The sequence below is a fragment of the Lutra lutra genome, chromosome 10 (genome assembly GCF_902655055.1).
Source record: "Lutra lutra chromosome 10, mLutLut1.2, whole genome shotgun sequence".
In the NCBI taxonomy this organism is placed as follows: domain Eukaryota; kingdom Metazoa; phylum Chordata; class Mammalia; order Carnivora; family Mustelidae; genus Lutra; species Lutra lutra.
The window spans coordinates 107,469,874-107,488,736 of record NC_062287.1 but is presented as its reverse complement, the minus strand read 5'-3'; the positions used below and the strand labels follow the sequence as shown (position 1 = coordinate 107,488,736).

The 18,863-nt window shown below is 51.5% G+C and overlaps 1 protein-coding gene across 1 annotated transcript; it reads right to left on the bottom strand.

Annotated features, from left to right (window-relative positions):
- Window positions 1–20: 20 nt before the first annotated feature.
- Window positions 21–18,187, bottom strand: VPS51 (VPS51 subunit of GARP complex). The gene is made up of 10 exons (XM_047690313.1): window positions 17,787–18,187; window positions 17,173–17,302; window positions 3,814–3,960; window positions 3,508–3,727; window positions 2,692–3,409; window positions 2,090–2,305; window positions 1,685–1,903; window positions 1,179–1,300; window positions 999–1,086; window positions 21–407 (listed from the first exon to the last, which is right to left on the bottom strand). The coding sequence occupies exons 1-10, from the start codon at window positions 18,009–18,011 to the stop codon at window positions 147–149; spliced, it is 2,346 nt and encodes a 781-aa protein (XP_047546269.1). The 5' UTR covers window positions 18,012–18,187; the 3' UTR covers window positions 21–146.
- Between the last annotated feature and the right edge of the window lie 676 nt (window positions 18,188–18,863).

Here is an 18,863-nt window from a genome sequence, read left to right as displayed (position 1 = left end):
CCCCCGCAAGCCAGAGGGAGGAGGAGACAACGCGTCTTTATTGCCGGGTCTGGAGGCCGGGAGGGGAGGGGCCGTGGACGCACTGGAGACCGGGGGATGGGGAGGTTGGGGCGACAGCGCAAGCCCGCGCATGGCAGCGGCCCCGCCTAGCCCCGCTCGCAGATGACCTCGACGACACTGGGTTCCATGGGCACTGGGTCCGGGCAGCGCAGGGCAGCCGAGGCCACCACTTCATCTAACAGCAGGTGCACAAGCTCCTCATCGGCCACGAAACGCCACAGGTAGAGCTGCAGGAAGTGACAGTCCACCTGCACCTGCTGCAGGCCGAAGCGCCCAAAGGTTCGCAGCCGCACGCATTCGAGCAGCGTCTTCAGGCTGATCTTGATGATGCCGGTTAGCACGGATACCTGTGGGCAAGGATACAGGAATGCAGCCCCGGGACAGCCAGCGTTGGGAAGGAGCACTGGGTCCCTGAGGGCACCCGCGTTTTGGGCAGGGGCCAGAGAGACAGCAAGAGGCCAGGATATAAAAGTCCCAGGACCCCCTAAGAGGGAGCGACAGATACAATGTTGGCACCATCTTCTGGAGAACAGACAGGGATGGCCCAAGGATCAGAAATAGAGGTGGGAGTCAGCACTAACATGGGGAGCCAAGAGGCTTGCTGAGTTAGAGACAAAAGAACACAAGGTGCCAGAGTGTGGGCTGGTTTGGGGCAGAGACGAAGGTGTGGACAGGAATTCCTGGGGAGGACCGGGACTACTTTAACGACAAGGACAAGAGTCAAAGTGGCATTCTAAAGCACATCCAGACCCAGGCTGGGAGCACACCAACGTCAGGGCAGAATATGGTGATAGTGGGGCTCTGAATGACCGTTCACTCCTAGAAACAGCCCAGAGATGGAGCCTGGGTAGGGACCGAGGTTCCCTGACTCAATATGGGACTGCTTCAGCCAACCTTCCCAAGGGCCTCTGGAAGGTGGGGTCACTGCGGGCTCAGACCTTGTTGAACTCCACAGGGCTGAACACGTCAATACGCTCAGAAAACAGCTTCTGGATGTTGCTCAAGAGATTAGTGTCCATTGGGGCGCTGGATGGTGGGGAAGACAAGCAATCAGAGCCCACCCTGCACCCCCCGTCCTCCTCTGTCCATCCCCCCGGGGTGACCCTGGCCAACCAGACCTGGGCGTGTAGCTAGGTGCGTAGCGGCCCTGCTGCCTAGAGCTGCTGTACACGGAGAAGGTCCTTTTGCTGGAGTCGCTGCTCTGGGCCTTGCGGACACCCTCTTCATACAGAAGCCCCACCTGGTGGCGAAAGGAGGCATTGCAAGGAGGCCAGAGCAAAGGGAGCCTCCAGGACACCAGGACACCCTAAATGACAAACTCATTCGTTAGGAGAATCACAGGGTAGTGGGGACCTGGTATCTAGTTGGTACCTGGTCATTGTTTGGAGAACCGGGGGAGTAGGGCAAAGGCGGGACATAAGACTTGGTACTGAGGCCCCATCTTCCGTGCTAGCCCTGCCCACCCTGATTCCCTGGATGAAATGGGGGCAAAGACACCCCCGAGCCAGGGCTGAGGAGGAACGAGGCCACAGATGCAGGCACTGATGTCTTCATTTTCCGAGGGCTGCTACCTCCACACCCACAGCCTGCATCAGGAGCCCCCGGCCAGCCTGGGGGGAAGCACCTGCACGTCAATCGCCGTGGTGTCCTCCACCACCCGCTTCATGACGGCACGCACGTTCCGGGGCTCCAGGGTGCTGAGCCAGTCCCGGGTCTCCACACTCTTGCGCAGCATCTGCGAGATGACCAGGCCCTGCACCTTCACATAGTGGGTCAGTAGCCTCCGTGCTGTCTCCCTCGCCTCTGCACACAACGTGCTCACGGGTGTTACTGGAGACTGGTCCTGAGCCAGGGGCGCAGAGAACAGAGAGACAGTGAGTGCTGGGGGCAGCTCAGGGGCCCCTGCCAGGCAGGAGCAGGGCACAGGCTGGGCCAGGGCAGGGCCTAGGCAGCTGGCCTGAGTCTGACCACAACAGCCCTGTCCGTGGGGGACCACCATCCCCGACCCTGCTGCGAGCTAGTGGTTCACCTGCACGAGAAACTGCTCATCAGTGAGGGTGAGGATGTAGGAGATGGTGGCTGTCTCATAGTCCAGGCAGAGGCGGGAGAGCAGCAGGAGCAGAGCTGGCGGTGTGGCACCCCCCTTCTCCCCGGGGCTGTCACAGAAGCTCTGCGCTGTCTGGCACATGGAGCGGATGAAGCCCACGATGAGGCCCTCACGAACACCCTGGCTGCAGAACTCGCCCTGTGAGAAGGAGGGCCCCGGATACATAGCAGGTCCCCTCTCCCAGGCAGGGGCTGCTAGCGACCCTCGTCTGGGACCCTAAATGCCCTAGCCCCTCTCCAAGGGACAGCTTCCTCCTGCATTCCAGGACCCAAGAGTAGCTCCCCTGCTTGGTGGGGGGTGGGGGGGTTGCAAAGGGACAAAGCCAGTGCTGGGGACCCTGCTTGCAGATGCCCTCCCAGCCTTCCCCTCCCCTCCAGGCTGTGCCAGCCTTCCTCCTGACAGTCTGAAACTACATCCAGAGCTCCTGGGCAAGGACCGGTGCCCTGCAAACTGCCAAACTCTAGAATGAATATAAGAATGCCCAGAATGGGGGTGGGGGGGATATGCCCAAAGGCAGGCCATACCCGGAAGTAGGGCTTGTTGGAGAAAGACACCTCCTTGGCGGTGAAGAGGTGCACAGCTGCTAGGGAGGCCTTGATGTGGCTCAGGATGGAGCTGGCCACGTTGGCCAGCAACTCGGCCAGGCCGGGGCCTTCCTTTCCACCCAGGCGAGGTGCAGCCAAAGCCTGCCGCACGTCGGTCAGGCAACCCAGGAAGGCGGCGCGCAGGCCCTGCAGGTGGTGGCCCAGGCGCTCCCGGGCCACCCGCTCCACGATCTCCGTGGCAGCCTCCGCCAGCCCTGCAGCGGCCAGCAAGGCCCCAGGCGCGCGCAGGCGCCGATGGAAGCGGTCCAGCGCCCGCACCAGCAGCGAGTTGTCGCCGCTGCCCTGCTCCTGTGCCAGCCTCCGCTCCACCAGCGCGAAGTAGCGGCCACCCAGCTCCCGGGCAAAGGCAGCCAGCTTCTCGGCACCCGCCGGGCCCTGGGCCGCAAACAGCTCCTGGTAGGCCGAAGCCACCTGGCAGAGGCCACCCACGAAGCCACTTCCTCCGAGATCCGTGAACTCTAAGACGTCGGGAGCGGGAGGGGAGGGCCCCAGCTCTGCCTCCAGGCTCCGCAGCTCGGCCTCCAGCCGCCCGCGGGCGTGCGCCAGGAACTCGTCACACAGCTCCTCCGCCGGCTCGCCCAGGGCCAGCAGCAGCTCCACGCACTCTGCCTGCTCCGGGGCACCCGAGCCGCCCTCCCTGCGAGGTGGGAGGTGGCGGTGAAGGACAGGCTGACACAAGGCGGGGTGGGGTGAGGGAGACGCCCAGCGGGGTGGGTCAGCGCCCCCGGGCCGCACCTGAAGCGCTGCCGCAGCTGCTGAGCCAGACGAGCCGTGATGACCTGGCAGTCGTCCTGGATGGCGCGGAACGAGGGCAGGTGCTGGTACTGCTGCAGCACGGCCCGCGCGCGGCCCTGGTAGCGCACCGCCTGCCCGTAGGCGCCCAGCTCCACGCACTTGGTGAGGCGTGAGGGCAGCTCGAAGAGGAACTGCAGCTTCCGCAGCAGCGCGTGGACGCCTGGGGGACGGGGACAGGTGGTGTGAGCCCCAGGGCTCCGGGCGGCCCACTCCGGCTCCGGCTCCGGCTCCGGGGGCCCGGCCCACCTGCTAGCTTGGTGATGCGCTCGTGGCGGTCCTGCAGAGTGGCGCTGATGCGCGCGCTGAAGTCCGTGATCACCGCCATGTTGGTGGCCAGCCGGTCCATCTCGTCCTCCATCTTCCGGAAGTCGTTCTTCATCTTCCGGATGGTGTCTGGGCGGGCAAGGGAGCGGGAGAGGGCAACGGGGATACTTGGCACAGGGGCAGCGCTCAGCTTGAGGCAGGGTCCAAATGTTCCCCCCAAACACACACTCATGCACGTGCACGTGCCTCTTTCCCAGATGCTCCCGAGCCAGCTCAAGGGTCACATTGATGATTCAGTGCAAAAGGGTCTGCCATGGTGCTTGGTCACAGTAAATGGAAGGGAGCACCCCTGGTGTGCCCTGGTGCAGTGGGGAGAGGCTTATGGACCCACAGTCCCTGCACTCAAGATGCCAAAGGAGAGCACAGAGCACTTGGCAGGAACCTGTCTGCTCCTGCTGAGGGGCATCCTCTGTGTCCAACCCACTGCCTGGCACAGAGGAGACACCTTCATGTCCTTCCCAGAACGCCCAAGCCCTTTCACTTCACCTTCTGGAACACAGCCAACCCTCTCTGAAGGTCCTTTCCCTTTTGTCTTAAGGGAAACCTGCCTAAGGAGACAGTTCTTCTCATCCCAGTGCCTCAGAGCCTGCCCCTTGACACCTCTAGATAGTTTCTACTCTTCCTCCCTTTTAAGACCCCAGCGCTTCTTGGAAGACCATGCCATCAAACTACACCCCTCTTGCTGCCATCCCTATTGTCCTCGGTGCCACACATCTACGTTGCTGATCACTGTCACCTCCTTGTGGACAAGAACATCCATCCATATGGGGATGCCTGGGTGGCTCAGTCGGTTAAGCGTCTGCCTTCTGCTCAGGTCATGGTCCCAGGGTCCTGAGATAAAGCCCCGCATCAGGCTCCCTGCTCAGTGGGGAGTCCGCTTCTCCCCCTGCCCCTCCCCCCAATCCTATTCTCTCTCACATCCTCTGCTCTCTCTAATAAATAAATAAACCTTTAAAAAACAAAAATAAAAACCCATAAAGAAAGAAATGTATTATTGGGATAAGGGTACCATTCCAAGTCAGTGGGCAAAAGATGAATTATTCAACAAATAGTGTTGGGACAAATGGAGAGCCATTTGAAACAAAAGTATAGCTGGATTCAGACCTCACACCTAACACACACACAATCACACACAGAGCAGATGAATCCAAGTTTAAGTGTGATTTAAAAATGTAATCACAGGGGCGCCTGGGTGGCTCAGTGGGTTGAGCCACTGCCTTCGGCTCAGGTCATGATCCCAGGTCCTGGGTTCGAGCCCCACATTGGGCTTTCTGCTCAGCAGGGAGCCTGCTTCCTCCTCTCTCTCTGCCTGCCTCTCTGCTTACTTGTGATTTCTCTCTGTCAAATAAATAAATAAAAAATCTTTAAAAAAAATGTAATCACAAAAGTATGTGAAGAAAATCAGGGAGAATTTTAAATAATATTAGGGATGGAAATGTCACTCTACAACACCTCAAACTCAGAAGTCATCAAAGAGGAGATTAATAAAATTGTTTGATCTGCAAAAACCACCATGAGCTAAATCAAAAGACGAACTTTTTTTTTAAAGATTTTATTTATTTATTTGACAGAGAGAAATCACAAGTAGGCAGAGAGGCAGGCAGAGAGAGAGGAGGAAGCAGGCTCCCTGCTGAGCAGAAAGCCCGATGTGGGGCTCGAACCCAGGACCTGGGATCATGACCTGAGCCGAAGGCAGCGGCTTAACCCACTGAGCCACCCAGGCGCCCCAAAAGACGAACTTTTTAAAAAGATTTTATCTATTTATTTGAGAGACAGGGAGAGGGAGAAGCAGACTCCCTGCCAGGCAGGGAGCCAGATTCGGGGCTCGGTGCCAGGATTCTGGGATCATGACCTGAGCCAAAAGCAGATGCTTAATCACTGAGCCACCCAGGTGCCCCAAAGATGAAATTTTTTAAAAAGGGGCACCTGGGTGGTTCAGTCAGTGAGTGTTTGCCTTCAGCTCAGGTCATGATCTGCTCACTCTCTCTCATGCTCTCTCGCTGTCCAATAAATAAAATCTTTTTTAAAATAATAAATAAGGAAATAAATAAAATCTTTAAAAATAATAATAATAATAAATAAGAGCGCCTGGGTGGCTCAGTGGGTTAAAGCCTCTGCCTTCGGCTCAGGTCATGATCTCAGGGTCCTGGGATCAAGTCCCACATCGGGCTCTCTGCTCAGCAGGGAGCCTGCTTCCTCCTCTCTCTCTGCCTGCCTCTTTACCTACTTGTGATCTTTCTCTATCAAAAAAAATGAAATCTTTTAAAAAAATAATAATAAATAAAATTTATTTATTATTTTTAAGAAGAGCTTTATATTTAAGAAAAGCTGCAAGTCATTTCACAGAGGGCTATTTTTCCTTAGTATATAAAGAATTCTTCTAAATCAATATGAAAAAGAACAGCCCTATAGAAAAATAGGAAAAAGACATGAACAGGCAGTTCAGAGACAAGGATATCAAACAGTTCTTAAACTGGCAAAAGATGTTCCACCTCCCTCACAGAAGAATGGCAACTACAGAGATTTTCACTTTTCACCTATGGGATTGTCAAAGATGAAAAACGGGGACAGAATCGACCAGGGTATTTACGAAGAGCTATTCTCTTAGCGGCCGGTGGTCATGCAAACTGATGAATGTTTATGGAAAGGAGCCCGGCAACATCTACCTGCAGTCATCCGTGAGCCTTCCTACCTATACCTGGTTTGTGTGTGGCTCCTGGGCCATGGGAATATTCCCTGAGCAGGCCTGGGGCAGCAAACCAACTTGGGGAGACAGCAAGAGAAGCAAGGTAAGGAAAGAAACATCAATGACTAGGAAAATCAAAGAGAACAGACACAGAAGTTGCAGGGAAAAAAAACAGAGAAGATAAGAAAGAACCCACAGAGCTAAAATCTATGGAGCAACTGAGAGGTTCTAAAAATTTACACAAGGAAGCCATGAATCAGCAAAACGAGCTGTTCATGTTAGCAACACGGTCTATAGCACAAGACCCACTCATCCTTATTCTTAGAGATGATTCTCTAGAGAGGAAAGTTGCTAAAAAGTAAACTCATATAAATGAAATGACTATAATACTCGTTGGGGCCCCACTGTGGAGGTGTTTGTATTTTGTTAGAAAAGGATGATTGCATTGACAAGCCACTGACAGTGAATTAAAGAACACAGCACACACAGTGCTGTGTAGTTAAAAACTGAAGAAAAGGGGGCACCTGGGTGGCTCAGTGGGTTAAGCCTCTGCCTTCGGCTCAGGTCATGATCTCAGGGTCCTGGGATCAAGCCCCGCGTCGAGCTCTCTGCTCAGCAGGGAGCCTGCTTCCTCCTCTCTCTCTCTCTGCCTGCCTCTCTGCCTACTTGTGATTTCTTTCTCTCTCTCTCTCTGTCAAATAAATAAATAAATAATCTTAAAAAAAAACAAAACAAAACACCTGAATAAAAGGAGAGCAAAGGCAAAAGAGGGAAGCTGAGGCACCAGAATGATCATGGGCAAATGGTCATGGAGAAGCCTGGAAGCCCAAGAGGCATTTCATCCTCCCCCAAATTCTGTTTTGCTTATAAACAGTGTAACTTGCTGACATAACCTCCTTCCAGGTCTGTCAAATGATACCATCAAAAGAGCAGATTCCTTTTTGGAGTAGGTATTTGGGTCCTTGAGGCTTAGGTTCAAGGAAATTTGAATCTGACTTCCAAAGGGGAAAAAAAAGAATCCAAACACTAAGTTGTCACTGAAACAGAGTAAAAGAAAACCTACTGCTGGTGTCATTGTTGCTGAATGCACAGAGCCATTGAAATGGAAATAAAAGTTGTTACCGCGTGAAAAAACAACAACACAAAAACCCACGCCACTGAGTAATAAAGACTGCAACTGCACGTGTTGAGCTATCTGCAGCCTGTTAAGAAAAGCAGCTTGCACCAGGGCAAATGTTTGGACACCGAGATCCTAGCTTGGGAGAGGAGTGGGTGGTGACTGGTAGGAGGTTGCAGGGGGCCTTGCCAGCCTGGGTGCTGACTGCAGATGGGTTCCATTCAGGAAACTCACACAGCTGTCCTCCTGTGACTTTTCTGTATGTCTGTGCATCTTCAATAACGTTTATTGTTAAGTTGCTTTGTCACTGCCTGGGGAAAGGAATGGGAAGAGGCTTTTCACGGTACAACCTTTGAGACCTTTTCAGTTTTGAAACAGATAAATGCAATATTACATAATCCAAATGTCGAGGCCAGAGGTTGGCAAAGTGCAGCCTGGAGGGCAAACCTGACTTGATCCCTGTTTAGCATTTTGGTTTTTAACTGGGATATGATCGGAATACCATAAAATTCAGTGGTTTTGGGGGCACCCTGGGTGGCTCAGTTGGTTGAGCATCTGCCTTCCTCGCAGGTCATGATCCCAGGGTCCTGGGATGGAGCCCTATGTCGGGCTCCTTCTCCCTCTGCCCCACTACCCCCACTCACATGCTCTCTCTCTCTCTCTCAAATAAAATCTTTTTTAAAAAATTCAGTGCTTTGGGGGACGCCTGGGTGGCTCAGTTGGTTGAGCAGCTGCCTTCGGCTCAGGTTATGATCCCAGCGTCCTGGGATCGAGTCCCACATCAGGCTCCTTGCTCATCAGGGAGCCTGCTTCTCCCTCTGCCTCTGCCTGCCATTCTGTCTGCCTGTGCTCGCTCTCTCTCCCTCTCTAAAAAAAAAAGAAAAAGAGAAAAAAAAAAAAAAAGAAAAGAAAAATTCAGTGCTTTGGGAGCCTGGGTGGCTCAGTGGGTTAAGCCGCTGCCTTCGGCTCAGGTCATGATCTCAGCAGGGAGCCTGCTTCCCTCTCCCTCTCTCTCTCTCTCTCTGCCTGCCTCTCCGTCTACTTGTGATCTCTCTCTGTCAAATAAATAAATAAAATCTTAAAAAAAAAATTCAGTGCTTTTCAATATTTTTAGTATAGTCACAAGATTGCGTAACTGTTGTAATAAGCACTAGTCTTATAGAAGACCAATGAAGCACAGATCTATACCCCAAAACAAACAATACATTCTATGGTAATTAACTGAATAATAAAAAAAAAAAGACTAAGCTAAAACTTCCAAAAAAAAAAAAATCGTATAACTGATATCATCATCTAGTTCCAGAACATTCGTCACCCCAAAGAGAAGCCCTGTAACCCTTGGCAGTCACTCCCCATTTCTCCCTTGCCTCAGTCCCTGCCAACCACTCATCTGTTTTCTATTTCTATGCATTTGCCTGTTCTGTACATTTAACACAAATGGAATTATACAAAATGTGGCCTTTTGCGCCTGGCTTCTTTCATTTGGCACATTTGCAAGGTTCTCTACGTTACTGCGTGAATCAGTATGTCGTGGTTTATTATGGCCGAGGCATGTTCTATTGTGTGGATCCACATCTGTCTCCCCATCCACCAACTGGTGGCCATCTGGATTGCTCCTTTGGGCTATTATGAATAATGCTGCTATGAGCATTCACATACGTGCTTTTGTGTGAATGTGTTTTCAGTTCTCTTCACCATGTTCCCACGAGCGGAATTTCTGGGGTGTATGCTAACTCTGTGCTTAGCTCTTTGAGGAATGGCCAAAGTATTTCCAGGTGCACCATTCTGTCTTCCTGCCAGTAATACGAGAGTTCCAAATCCTCCACATCTTCACCAACATCTGTCATATTCCATTTTCTGGAAATCCCAGTGGTGTGCAGTGGTACCTCACTGTTTTTGTTTTTTTAAGATTTTATTTGGGGCAACTGGGTGGCTCAGTGGGTTAAGCCTCTGCTTTTGGCTCAGGTCATGATCTTGGGGTCCTGGGATGGAGTCCCATGTGGGGCTCTCTGCTCGGCAGGGAACCTGCTTCCCCTCTCTGCCTACTTATGATCTCTCTCTCTAATAAATAAAAATCTTAAAAAAAAAAAAAAAGATCTTATTTATTTGTCAGAGAGAGAAGCAGGCTTCCCACTGAGCAGGGAGCCCAATGCAGGACTCAAGCCCAGGACCCTGGGATCATGACCTGAGCCGAAGGCAGACATTGAGCCGACTGAACCACCCAGGCGCCCCTCACTCTGGTTCTGATTTGCATTTTCCCAATAACAAATGATGCGAGCTATTTGGTCATTTGTGTATGTTCTTTGGAGAAACATCGATTCAACTCCTTCCTCCATTTGTATATAGGGCTATTTGTCTTTTTAGTGCTAAGCTGTCCAAGTTCTTTATATATTCTGGATATAAGACCCTTATTAGATGTATGACTTACAAATACCTTCTCCCATTCTATGATTGTCCTTTACTTTCTCAATAGTGACCTTCAGGGGGGCTCCTAGGTGGCTCAGTAGGTTAAAGCCTCTGTCTTCGGCTCAGGTCATGATCCCAGGGTCCTGGGATCGAGCCCTGCATCAGGCTCTCTGCTTAGCAGGGAGCCTGCTTCCCCCCCCGCCCCTCTGCCTGCCTCTCTGCCTACTTGTGATCGCTCTCTGTCAAATAAGTAAAAAAATCTTTTAAAAAAAAGTGACCTTTAAAACATAATTCTTTTTTTTTTTTAAGATTCTATTTATTGTTTTTGAGACTGTGTGTCCAAGCAGGGGAGGGGCAGAGGGAGAGAAAGAACCTCAGCAGACTTCACGCTAAGCAGGGAGCCTGACACGGGGCTCGAACTCATGACCATGAGATCATGACCGGAGCCAAAACCAAGAGCCAGATGTTCAACAGACTGAGCCACCCAGGCACCCCCACAAAACTTTAATTCTGATGAAGTCCAATTTGCCAATTTTTTTCCTTTGCTTACTTGTGCTTTTGTTGGTGTCTATAGGGAGGAAAGACACTCCTGTGTCCCCTCCACTCGCAGTCCTCCAACACGACTTCACATCTGATAGCAGACGTATGGGTTTTCCACGCATTAAGCAATTCTGCAACACCAACTGGGTGTCCTACGATTTAACTTAATTGTGACACTATTTACCTGGAGTTAGTGTCAGATCTTACGGGTTCAGGGCTCAGTCACAAAAGACTCCATTACCCCGGGGCATGTAGGTGGCTCAGCCCATTCAGGGGGCTTGATTTTAGCTCAGGTCATGATCTTGGGGTCATGGGATCAAGCCCTGCGTCTGGCTCCATGCCGGGCTGCAGAGAGTGCTTGACAGTCTCTCTCTCTCTTCCTCTGCTCCTCCCTTCACTTGTGCACACATGTGCACACTCTCTAATAAACACATAAATATTGTTTAAAATAGCAGATTTCAATCTTTCTGTAGTAAATTCAATGCCTGGGCTTCTCCAGAGACAGTTTCTAATAATTTTTTTTTTCCTTCCTGTATATTCCTTCATTTGCCAGTCTCAAAAAGTTTTGTTAAACAACAGAAATTTTAACAATATAACATGGTCAGTCTAGAAATCAGCTTCTCTCTCCTGCCCAGGGCATGTTCTTGTTGCTGTTTAATGCTACTGTTTGTTATTTTTCTGAGTTACTAAACCTCTACTAGTCTCCGAACCAATTCTGCACAGTCTGTGTCCTTTGTTGTGTACAGCCACTGAAATCTGTACTTGGTCGGCTTAGTGGTCGGCTAGTTATTGGATAGGAATTTCTTTAAATACCTGGAACGAATAAATCTCTTTAGTTTTTGCCGAGGGGCTGTGTGTGTGTGTGTGTGTGTGTGTGTTGGGCATACCTTAGACACTCAACCAGGCAGTTTACAACTCTGCCTTAGCCCTCACTTACTGCTTGGCCAGAGCCCGAAGGTGAGCCAGAGAGAACTAAGAGCATTCCGAGGTCTTTCTCTCTCTCTTTTTTTTTTTATAAAGATTTTATCTATCCATTTGACAGACAGAGATCACAAGTAGGCAGAGAGGCAGGCAGAGAGAGAGGAGGAAGCAGGCTCCCTGCGGAGCAGAGAGCCTGATTGGGGGCTAGATCCCAAGACCCTGAGATCATGACCCGAGCAGAAGGCAGAGGCTTAACCCTCTGAGCCACCCAGGCGCCCCCTGAGGTCTTTCTTAAAAGCAAGTGTACTACCTGATGTACGTGGCCTTCAGCTTTCAATATGGATGTCTTATTCTCAGCTTTTCTTTCTAAGCTTTTGAGTTAGTCTATTGTTTGCCGCAAGTGTTATCCATCACTTCAAGCAGACAAAAAAATTGCCCGTAATTGTTTTTGACAACAACCCCCCACTTCTCCGAGAGAGGCTTTTAGTACCGGGTCAACTTCAAGGTCAGGTCAAATAAAGAGAAATGTGTGGTGTGGAATCTTTCAGGGAACCACCAGACAGCTCACACAGACAATTCCTTCAGCATGAGGCTTTGAAAGAGCTCCAGCCCTGTTCTGGTCCTTCCACATGAGAAATAATGCGCTGTTTTCTGAGGTTACTACTGAGGAGATTGTGAGGGTAAGTTAAAACACCACAGGAGGGGCTCAGTTGGTTACGTGTCGGACTCTTGGTTTCAGCTCAGGTCATGATCTCAGCGTTTGGAGATCAAGTCCCAAGTTGGGCTCAGTACCAAGCTGAGATTCAATCTCTCTCTCTCCCCCTCCTCCTCATGCTCTCTCTCTTTCAAATAAGTAAATCTTCAAGGGGGAAAAAAAACCCACCAGATTCACCACTTTTACTAAGATATAGCTGCTTTTCTTAAATATAGGCTCCTCAGATGGTTGCAAACCTTTGATTAATTTTTAGAGTTCCGGAAAAAAGTTGATTCTGAGCATTTGGGCCAGGTTTTTTAGTTGCTTTTATGGAAGAGAGATTTCCCAATGCGCTTGCTCCACTATTTTTGCTGATGTCATCCTGGACATCACAGCTGTTCACGTAAACGCGCTTCGCCGGAATCCAGCCTTGTCCATTCCCGCACCTACAGCCCGCAGCAGCTCTCAGGCTAGGACAGCAGAAACAAGTACAGAAACCAGAGGGCCCACAAAGCCTAAAATGTGTACTTTACTCAGGAAAAGCGTGCCACCCCTCACGTATACCCTGTGCCATCGGTCCTGCTCCCTTCCTCTAGTTGCTCTTGCTCTGGTCAGAGCATTCCCAGGACCTTTGCACAGCTTCTTTTCTCAGCCTGAGCAGCTCTGCCTCCAGACCCTCCCCCAGTCAGCTCTGCATCATTCACCTTCATCATCACCTCCTTACAAAACCCCTTCTCTGCCCCCCTTTCTAAACCACTCCCGACCCCCCCCCATTACCCTATTTCATTTCCAGAGCTCTTGCTGAGCGAGAGGATCTCTATTTATCATCATCTCTTTCTCTAGAACATATCCTCTGTGATGGCTGAGAAACTGTCTTATTTGCAGCTACATCCCTGTGCCTAGAACAGTGCCTGGCACACAGTGATCAAATATTTAGCAAGTAAGTGAACAAACGAATGAGTCAGTCAAAGGGATGTAGCTTCATGCAGATACCACCTTCCTTCTACGACCACTTCTGTCTCCACTGCAGGCTCGGCCTCCTCTCCGGGGCCATCAAACAGGCATTCCTCAAAGCTCTGTCCTGAGCTCTCTGCTCTTCTCAGGTTCTATCCAGTCCTCGGGCAATCCCACCCACACTTCCCCTTGAAAACCTCCTTCTCTTCCCACTGGACTCGCAGGCTTATCAACTGCCAGCCCAGATCCCTCCTCTGAGCTCCGGGCCAACATACCCCTCTGCCTTCTTGTCAGCTCCTTTTGTATGACTCCCACCTCGAAACCTACCTCCCTTAGCCTCAACGTTATGAGAACCCACCCCCTCAATAAAGACTCCCCTTAGTCAGAAGGCCACTCCTTAGCAGTACTCCAAGGAAAGAAAAGATGGGGTAGACTAGATCCACCAAGATTCCTTCTGACATGGGCGCCTGGGTGGCTCAGTGGGTTAAGCCTCTGCCTTCAGCTCAGGTCATGACCCCAGGGTCCTGAGATCGAGCCCCGCATCGCATTGGGCTCTCTGCTCAGCAGGGAGCCTGCTTCCCCCTCTCTCTCTGCCTGCCTCTCTGCCTGTGATCTCTCTCCCTCTGTCAAATAAATAAATAAAAATCTTAAAAAAAAAAAAAAAAGGTTTCTTCTGACAGGAGATGCTGTTATTATCTGACATGCTTCGCCCCATAGGATCTCCCAGGTTCATTTCACACCCGGCTCCTCTTTAGAGGTAATAATCAAACCAAACCAAACCAAAACTCTAGCTCATCATGACCCTCTTCCCAACCTGATTTTCTCGTGGTTTCTTGGGCACCACACCCACCATCCGACCATCAAGCTGAAACCTCGGGGTCATTCTTTATGCCCAAAGCTCCTCAACACCATGGCCCATCGATATTGCCGCAAATATTTCTGTTTGTCCATCACCGTCCATCTCCACAGCTACCAACCTGATGTAAGTTCCCAGATCTCTAGCTTGGACAAGCGAAAAGGCCTCCCTCCAGCCACCTCTCCAACCCCACTCCTCCCAGAGCAGCTGGAGGGATCTTTTCAGAACAGAAATCTGCCATATCACTCTCATGTCTGAACTCCTTGCTTAGCTTAGTGCTTAGTATGGATAAAGGCAAACTTCCTTACTCTGTACTTACACAGTACAGCAGAGCCCGCCTGAATGGCGCCGCCCACGCGCAGCTCCCCCTGCTACAGCAGAGGAGCTCCTGACACTTGGTGAAGGCCAACCCCTTGCCCATGCACTGCTCTATCTCCTCCCCCTTTCCCAAAGACTCTGCCCCTGCCATTTCCCTCTCTCTGCACCATCCATCAGCACTCTCAATGCCAATGTTTCAGCCCAGCTTATCAATTCTATTTCTTGGAATGCTTCCCTCCTGTGGCTGCTCAGACACCCAGGCCCCGGACTATCCTCAAGCCTCTGCAAATGCTGCCTCCTTTGCAAGATCCTCCTTCTCTTCAAGACTTCTGAACGTCAGGATGCCCCACGGCTCAGTCCTTAGACCTCTTCTCTCTGTATACTTTCTCCATCAGAGAGCCCCTCCTACCCCCCCGTACCTCGAGTTCCAGCCTTCTCTGAACTCCACACCCTTCAAGGAAGCAATTCAAAACCAATTTCAGATCCTTCCACTTTCCCCTGCTGCCATCATGGTCCATGCCACCAGCATCTCACCTGAACTGCTGCAACAGCCACCTAATGGGGGGCTCAGCCACCCTTGCCTCCCTATAGTCCCTTCCCCACAGAGTGGACAGAGGGGTCCTTTTGAAATAAAAGTTAGGTTACCCCATTCTCCTCATTTCATCTCATTCCGAGTGAAGAGCGGGATCCTCATAAACACTTTTATGTCCCTACAAAATCTGGTCTTCTATAAAACCCTCTACCCTATCACCCACCACTCTCCTCCTCCCTCGCTCCCCCTTAACTTCCTGCCATACTCTGAATACACCTGACATGACCTCTCTTCAGAGCCTCTGCCCCTGCTGCTTCCTCCCCGACCAGGGCTGGTTCGCTCTCCTCAAAGCCCTGCTCAAATGTCACGACCTCCAACGGGTCTTATACTTACTCTAGCTAAAGACAGACCCACACATACATCACTCTTTTCTCTCTCCTCTATTTTCCTCTTCTAGCACTTACTACCGTCTTTGTGCATTCATTTATTGACTGTCTCCCCAACTAGGATACAGGCTGCAGGGAGAGCTCGACCTAGCTGGTTCATTACTATATCCTCAATATGCAGAACAGCTCTTGGCAAAAAAAAAAAAAAAGAGAGAGAGAGAGAGAGAGAGAGAGAAAAAGAGGCATTCAATGAATACTTCTTGAATGGATGTAAGACCTTAAAGTATTTATAGATTTAGAACCCCTGATTCCAACACTCACTTTATAATTTTCTCCCTTTCTTAGGAAAAAGATAAAATAACAAGCCATCCTCGTTAAGCAAGAGCTCAATGTCAAAACTATACAAATTCTAACACAGGGAAAATGCAGGGGCGCCTGGGTGGCTCAGTGGGTTAAGCCGCTGCCTTCGGCTCAGGTCATGATCTCAGAGTCCTGGGATCGAGCCCCGCATTGGGCTCTCTGCTTCCTCCTCTCTCTCTGCCTGCCTCTCTGCCTGCTTGTGATCTCTCTGTCAAATAAATAAAAATAAAAATAAAAAAGAAAATGCAATGCTTGCAAAATTCTGGTGGGAAATTTCGTAGCTCAGAGATTATGATGATTTCTTAAAAACGATTTATTTATTTTAGAGAGAAAGACCATGGTGGGGGAGGGGCAGAGGGATAGGAAGAGTGGGAGAGAGAAGCAGACTCCCCACTGAGCTTGGAGCCCCAACACCAGGCTCAATCTCCATCTCGTGACCCTGAGATCACAGCCTGAACCAAAATCAAGAGTCGGATTGTTAGCCAGCTGAGATGCCCAGGCCCCCTAGAAATTCCTTTTGGTGGACGCTATTAGCAAATAAAGGATGCCTACTCATTGAACCTGCTTCACATGGGACAAAAGAACAATGACCACACCCAGCATTGTGACAGTAGTAGGGTAAGAGATGTCAGAATGAACCTCACAAAGGTTCACCCAACATTCTCAGGGACCACAGACAGACCCTGAAGACCCGCCTCTAGGACTAAGTACACAGGGGTCCAAAATTATCATGAAAGTCTGAGTAGTGCATTTCACCAACATAAGAAGAGTAGTTACTGTGACTGATAGCTGAACATTGTCTAGCACTGTCCTAGACTGAGAATAAAGGGGGCAGGAAGGGGGGAAAAAAAAAAAAACCTTGATCTTTGTGTCCCTTAATGTCCTAAGTTTTCTGTTTCTTTGCTTGATTTAAAAGGGGGAAAAGGGGGCGCCCGGGGTGGCTCAGTGGGTTAAGCCTCTGCCTTCGGCTCAGGTCATGATCTCAGGATCCTGGGATCGAGGCCCATATTGGGCTCTCTGCTCAGCAGGGAGCCTGCTTCCCCTCCGCACCTCTCTGCCTGCCTCTCTGCTCTGCTTGTGATCTCTCTGTGTCAAAAAAATAAATAAAATTTTTAAAAATAAAAGGGGCCAAAGGATAGAGGAAGGGAGAGAAAGAGAGACAAGCCCAGCCACAAGACAGACCTGTGCAAGAGAAGAAAGCTACCACTAGTAAGAGAAACAAACTCATCCTTAAACATCCTTAGTGTCAGGGACTCCAAGTGGTTCAGGTAACCCATGTCAGTCTAAAATTTCATTTTGTTTTTTCCCCCCTTTGATCCTTAGAGCAACCCTCTGAGAGCAGCTATTACCTCTCTAGTCATTCGACCACCAAAGCTCTGAGAGAGAGATGAGAAGGGATTAATGTCAGGGAAAGACTAGAGTCTGCGTCTCCTCCCCCTGAATCCCCTGCTGGTTTCCCCAACGCAGGACAACAGGTAAGCAGCGGGACTGTGTGTCCCAGCGGGAATCACCTGTGGCGGAGATGAACTTGTTGTAGTTCTCATAGACCAGGGTCTGCATGTCGCTGTCCAGAGCCCGGATCTGCCGCACCATGTCTGTCTCACTGTCCATCAGCTGGGCCAGGGGGCACTCTCTACGCAGCTGGAGGAAATCGGGGTGTTAGTGCTCAGGTCCGGGGACCCCCATGGCCCTCGGCTAACCCCTACCTGGTCGGCTTTCGGTGCAAGAAAACCCTCATCCGACCCCTGTCAGGAATCCTAGACATGGGGCTTATCAGTGACATAGGTCAGGAGTTACTGGATTCGACCCTGTTTGGGGTTTGTCAACCTATGAAATGCTCAGACCCAGCCAGGGCCCAGTCCAGAGCCCATCAGCGCCCGGGCCACGCCCCCTGCCGCGGGCCTACCAGAACACCAGCCTCGGACACCTCACACGCCACACCTCCTCAGGCCAGGGCAAGTCTGCCCATGCCCCCCTTACACTCCAGCTCTGCCCCCGCTTCCTCCCCGAGGGTCGTCTTGTTTTTAGGAGCCCCTGCGTCCCTCACCCCCGCAACAAAGTCGAAGTCGTGACCTGGGGGTGCAATGTATCAGGGGTTTGGTTCCCCCAACACACAAACACACACCTTGTCCAGGTACACTTCCGGGTCGAAGTGCGCCCCGTTGAGATCCGTCGGGTCCAGGGGGTCCGACCCTGGGGGGCGCCCCGCCGTCTCCCCCTCCGAGAGGCCGTAGTAAAGCTTCAGCATCCCGTGCGCCTTCCGCCGACGCTCCTGGGCCTCTGCCTCGGGCCCCTCCGGAGAGTCCCCAGGTCCAGACCCCGTGCCGGGCCCAGCGGCTGCCGCCGCCATCGCTCCAACTGCAGCCCACGGGCGAGAGGCTGGGAAAAGGACCGGGAGGAAGCACTTCCGGGAGCCATAAAGTTCTTGTTGCAACGAGGCAGTCCTTCAGCTGAAACGTCCCCCTGCAACCCTGGGTCCTTCGAGACTAGCGTTCCCCCGTCCCTTTCCTCCGCGAGCGAAGAGGTTCCGGGAGAGCCCTAGGTTCCCCCCAGCTTCCCGAGCGGAAGGATTGACTGGAACTTGTGGGGTGCTTCCCTCCCAGAAAGAAAGCGAGTCGTGGCTCCCAGTCCCGCAGCCCCGCACGCAGAGGCCCCCGGAATACGTCCCTGGATGCCGCGGACGCAGCGCCGACCGTGGAGCCAGAGAGCGTGTGCCTGACATCCTGGCATTGGCTCGTTACCTGGGGGGCGGCTCAGTTTGCCCCATTCCTAATCCGGGGTGGGGGGGGGGCGACTTCACAGGAGTCTGCGAGAAGGCCGAGAGGGTTAGATGCCCGTACAGGGCGTGCGGTGCCTCTAGCTGCTAATGCTTTTTCTTCTTCTTTTCTTTTCTTTTTTTTTTTTTTTTTTTTGAAGTCCCCAAGCGCAACATACGTGCTTAGAAGCCCAATTCTTCAGATGTCAGGAACGGTGGGCCATACTGAGTGAGGGGCTGATGGAGATGTTGAGGGTCATTTTCAGGCATCCAATTTCATCAAAATGCAGGTGTTCACCAAGGTGCAGCGCTCAGTCAGACAGGAACGAAGTTCAGATTGAAAAAGGATGAGTTTTAATAGAGAAAATGACTTTATCGAGGCGGTCCTTGAAACATTGCTTGTGATTGGCTGGCGGCGGTGGCGGGGTGATGGAATGGTAACCACCT